Source organism: Mandrillus leucophaeus, unplaced genomic scaffold (genome assembly GCF_000951045.1).
Source record: "Mandrillus leucophaeus isolate KB7577 unplaced genomic scaffold, Mleu.le_1.0 Scaffold398, whole genome shotgun sequence".
NCBI classification, from domain to species: domain Eukaryota; kingdom Metazoa; phylum Chordata; class Mammalia; order Primates; family Cercopithecidae; genus Mandrillus; species Mandrillus leucophaeus.
In genome coordinates, this window is record NW_012104231.1 from 138317 (window position 1) to 142968 (window position 4652).

The 4652-nt window shown below is 61.0% G+C and overlaps 1 protein-coding gene across 1 annotated transcript in view; it reads right to left on the minus strand.

Moving 5' to 3' along the window:
• The window catches only part of COL5A1 (collagen, type V, alpha 1), a 185901-nt gene that overhangs the window by 10471 nt on the left and 170778 nt on the right, over positions 1-4652 (minus strand). The window contains exon 64 of the mRNA XM_011991540.1: positions 1415-1648. Within this exon, the coding sequence (XP_011846930.1) occupies positions 1415-1648 (234 nt within the window). The remainder of the gene's footprint in view (positions 1-1414; positions 1649-4652) is intronic.

Here is a 4652-nt window from a genome sequence, read left to right on the forward strand (position 1 = left end):
CTCTGAGGACCCATCTGTGCTGCTCAGAGGAGGGCACCCTGCAGGGCTGGCCCTAACGCCAGCCCCGTTCCCCTCAGGAGCTGGCCTGGGTCGGCGCCATGGCTTGGACGTTCGCCCCTCCAAATCTCGCATTGAAATGTGGTCCCGGTGTTGGAGGTGGGCCTGGTGGGAGGCGTCTGGGTCACGGGCCTTGGTGCTGCCCTTGGGGTAATGAGCGAGTTCTCGTTCTACTAGTTCCCATGAGAGCTGAAAAAAGGGCCTGGCACCCCCTCGCTTCCTCTCTCCCATGCCTTCCACACCCCCGGCCCCTTCACCTTCCCAAGACTGGAAGCAGCCTGAGGCCATCACTGGATGCAGATGCTGGCAGCACACCACCTTCCTGCACAGCCTGCAGAGCTGGGAGCCAGGTAAACCGCTTCCCATTCTCCCAGCCTCAGGCGTTCCTTTCTAGCAACACGAAAGGACCCAAGTGCTAAGTGGTGTTTTCTGCAGGGTCTCAGGAATCAGCAGTGGACAAAACGGGCTCCAGTGTCAGTGACAGGAAGACCCACAGACAGACTGGGCTTCTCAGCGACTCCCACCTCCAACCTCTAAAAGGCCACACGAGGGGAACATGTCTGAGGCTCCCGCAGGCCTGGGATCTTGGGGCACAGCTGCACCCTAAACACCTCCGGGACACGCAGGCACATCCCAGACCTGTGCAATGGCCCTGGCAGCCCTGGGAGGGGCAGTCTCGAGGAAACCTTAACGGAGGTGAGCCCAGCTCGCTACGTAGAGAGGAGGAAAAGGCGTGCATGTGGGAAGGCCCACGGGGGGGCAGAAAGGCAGGGGTATGAGCGCCAATACCAGCCCTGACTGCCCGTGAGGTCTGAGCAAGCCTCCCGCAGCTCAGGTCTCCGTTCCCTTGTCTGCGAGCAGAACAGCTCTCCCCGCACGGAGAGGGTCCACGGGCCGGGCAGTCCAGAGAGCTGGCAACTCTCCGTCTGCAGTGCTTCCAGCCTGGCCGTGCTCTCGGGAACAGGCCCAGCTTAGTTCTGGCCACTCCCAGAAGAGCCCTGTCCAAGGAGAGGGAGGCTCCCAGCTCCAAACTGGAACCATGGTGGGTCCTCCATTCCTCACTCCACGCCACAGCCCTGGATGCGGCGAGGGACCCAGGCCCCTGGCTTTTCCAGCCAGGTCTCAGATGTCCCGTCCTAACCCACGGAACTCTCCAAAATTCCCGGAGCTCTGGCTACACAGGCCTGGGATTCCTAGTCTACCCTGCAACTGTGGGGTTGCCTGGGGGCAAGAGCCTGGTCCGAGGCCCTCACTGCCCTCCGGCAGGCATCCTGGGGACAGGTCAACCTGTGCTGAGTGAGGCGTGAGCCCCACGGAGGCGTGAGCAGGGATGCTGGGGGTGGCGCGGGACACTCACTGCACAGCCGTCCACCAGGGCGTGGATGTAGGGGTTGTTATCATAGGACATCTCCTCGTCGTTGGAGCCCAGGAAGCGGATGGCCTTGTCGTAGCTGCCCGTGGCTGCGTCCTGCCAGGCCACTGACTGGTAGCAGTGGTAGGTGACGTTCTGGTGGGCTGAGGCACTCAGCAGCCGCAGGAAGGTCATCTGTACCACGCCCACAGGGTTGCCCTCGGCGTCCACATAGGAGAGCTGGGGGGACAGGGGGGTTGGGGCTCAGCAGGGCAGGGACACACACAGCAACAAAGCCCCACATCCGCACTGCCCTGGGCTTCACCCACACTGTGGTCTTCTTGGGGGCACTACCTGGAAACGTACTACACCCACAGATCCCCCCCGAGGCCAGCGCACATGGACTCTCCTGGGCGTCCCCAGGAACAAAGGGAACCGTGCCTCATGTCCTTCAGGGCCTTAAATAATCCACCCACTCCTCTTGGCCTGTGTTTATCCTTCAGGGCTCGGCACCTGTGCTGCCTCCTCCAGGAAGCCTACCCAGAATAGATGCTCTTGCACTTGCTCTGTGGCTGCCCTCCCCAACCTTAGTTTGTCACAGTGTCTTCCCTAACAGACTGTAAGTTCACAGAGGGCAGGATGGCATCCTTCTTGCTCGTTTCTGGCCATGGTACCCACTCCATGGCTGCCCCAGTGTGGACTTGAGAAAGCTTTGCTGCATGGTGAACGGCAGCCAGTGTCTCCTGGGCCAGCACCCACTGCAGTGCCGGCGGCAGCTGCTCTCCCTGCACCTCCACCCACGCCCTCCTCCCCTTCTGCCACCTGGATGCCTCCATCCCAGATGGTGATCTGCGTCTGCCCGGTTTGTATGTGTTGAGTGAACACAGAACCATTCTCAAAAACATGGCTTGCATGAAGACCGGCCTCTCATCCCTGAAACACAGAGCTCTGCACCCGATCACTAGGTTGGGGCACCTGGAGCAGCAGGTGAGCCCTGGCTTCCCCTGAGTCGGGGGGTGCCGGGCCAGAGAGGGGCATTAGGTTCCCTGGGGGTGAGAGGAGGTCTTAGAGCCCCCCTCCCAGCTGTACCACACTTCTCCCTGCGCCCTGGATTGTAGGCGGCCTCCTTCTGCCCCTGAGCCACTGACCGGCTCCTCCCTCTGCCTGGGACACTCCCCACCCGGCAGGAGATGCCCCCACTGCTATCCTTTGGGTCACAGTCCAGACCACTGCCCCTAGGGAAGGCTCCTCCCCACCTCCAGCCTTTAGGGCTGGTTTAGGGCCCCTGGTCTGCATCCCAGCCCTCCCTATGTCCCTCCACTCCAGCCCTGGCCCACTATCATCCTGCCCCAACGCTGGCAAAGGAAGGTGCTCACAAGATTATGTGAACAAATGACCATCTGCCGGGTGCCCAGGATGTACAAGGCCCTGGCCAGGGAGACTGAGAGAAGCTGGAGCCAGAGGGGGCACGAGGCCTCAGGGAGTGAGTGGGCCAGCTGTAGTGAGGTGCTTGGGGGAGGCAAGCCTGAGGGTCAGGGCTGTGCAGATGGCTGGGGTGACCGGGGACCCTCCTGGAGGCACGGGGGTCCTGGATGATGTCTGCACGACCACTCAAGAAAGGCCACTCCTCCTCTTCCCAGAAGTGTCCCCTCAGGGCAGTGAGCAGGCTTCCTGTGGCCGGAGTGGCTCCATCTGCCTGCCTCGCCTGTGCCAAAGGTCAGCCGGGGACTCTGGGGACATTGGCCCTCCCTGAAAGCCCTCCCAGCCTCTGCACAAATCCAGAGAAGGCATCAGAGAAGGACAACGTGCAGCCTCTTTGGTGGCCTCTCCAGCACCACTAGCTGGGTATCCAGAACTGGGCTGCTCAGCTCCACCAGGCACAAGGCCCGTGCAGGGCATCCTGAGCGATGATGCATCTCACTTTTGCATCTGTTGCAAACTCAAGGTTTCTGAAAAGCCTGACACTGCCAGGGGACATGGATGCATCTTTTTTTTTTTTTTTTTTGAGACGGAGTCTCGCTCTGTCGCCCAGGCTGGAGTGCAGTGGCCGGATCTCAGCTCACTGCAAGCTTCGCCTCCCGGGTTCACGCCATTCTCCTGCCTCAGCCTCCCGAGTAGCTGGGACTACAAGCGCCCGCCACCTCGCCCAGCTAGTTTTTTTTTTGTATTTTTTAGTAGAGACGGGGTTTCACCGTGTTAGCCAGGATGGTCTCGATCTCCTGACCTCGTGATCCGCCCGTCTCGGCCTCCCAAAGTGCTGGGATTACAGGCTTGAGCCACCGCGCCCGGCCCATAGATGCCTCTTAGCTCCCTGAAATGAAGCACACATCTCTCCCGGCCTAGGCAGGGCCTTGAAGGACCTCTCTGCAGGGAAGGCCTGGCTGGGCAGGGCAGCCTGTCCTGTTTGCAGCGTCAGGAAACGAAGCAGGCTAAAGCCAGGGCCTGAGACCTGCTCTGCCCACTCCTGTGCAACTGCTGCCTCGTGGTGGTGTGTTTTGGACCCTGCCTCTGGTCTGCTCCGGAAGAGCCCCAGTGAACATGGGAAGGGAACTGACTTCAGTATTGCCACGGGTGTTTGGACACCAGGAGTGGGAGGAGGGTGAACACACTGCAGGACCCACTTTTTCAACAGATGTCACTAGAATGTGCCCAAGGTGAGCAGCCGGCCCGGGGCCTGGGCCTTCCCAGGGGCGAGGGAACACGCTGCGGCCCCAGGGCTATCAGCGAACTCCGCTCGGACGAGAACCTTAGAGGCAAACCTTGAGGAGGAAAAGTGAATACCAACCGCCAGGCTGTGCCATCCGGCGTCCTTCCGGGAGGGAACGTGACTGACTCGAGGAAGGGTGTGCACCACAGGGAGCGGCGGTGGGCAGCACCGGACACAGAAGGACCTGAAGCCCCCAGTGCCCATGGGGCGGCAGGGGGGCCCGGGGGCAGGGGGCACGCAGCCCTGCATCGGAACTCCCGGGTCCCACGGTGAGGCCCTGCTCTCCTGGTGGGAAGGGTCTCTGCAGTATTATCTCAATATGGTGCATTGTGGGTAGCCCTGCCCAGATACAATTCCCATTTCCGGTTTTTTCTTTTTTGTTTTCCTTTTGAGATGAAGTCTAGCTCTGTCCCCCAGGCTGGAGTGCAGTGGTGCAACCTCAGCTCACTGCAACCTCTGTCTCCTGGGTTCAAGAGATTCTCCTGCCTCAGCCTCCCGAGTAGACCTCCAGCCTTTAGGGCTGGTTTAGGGCCCCTG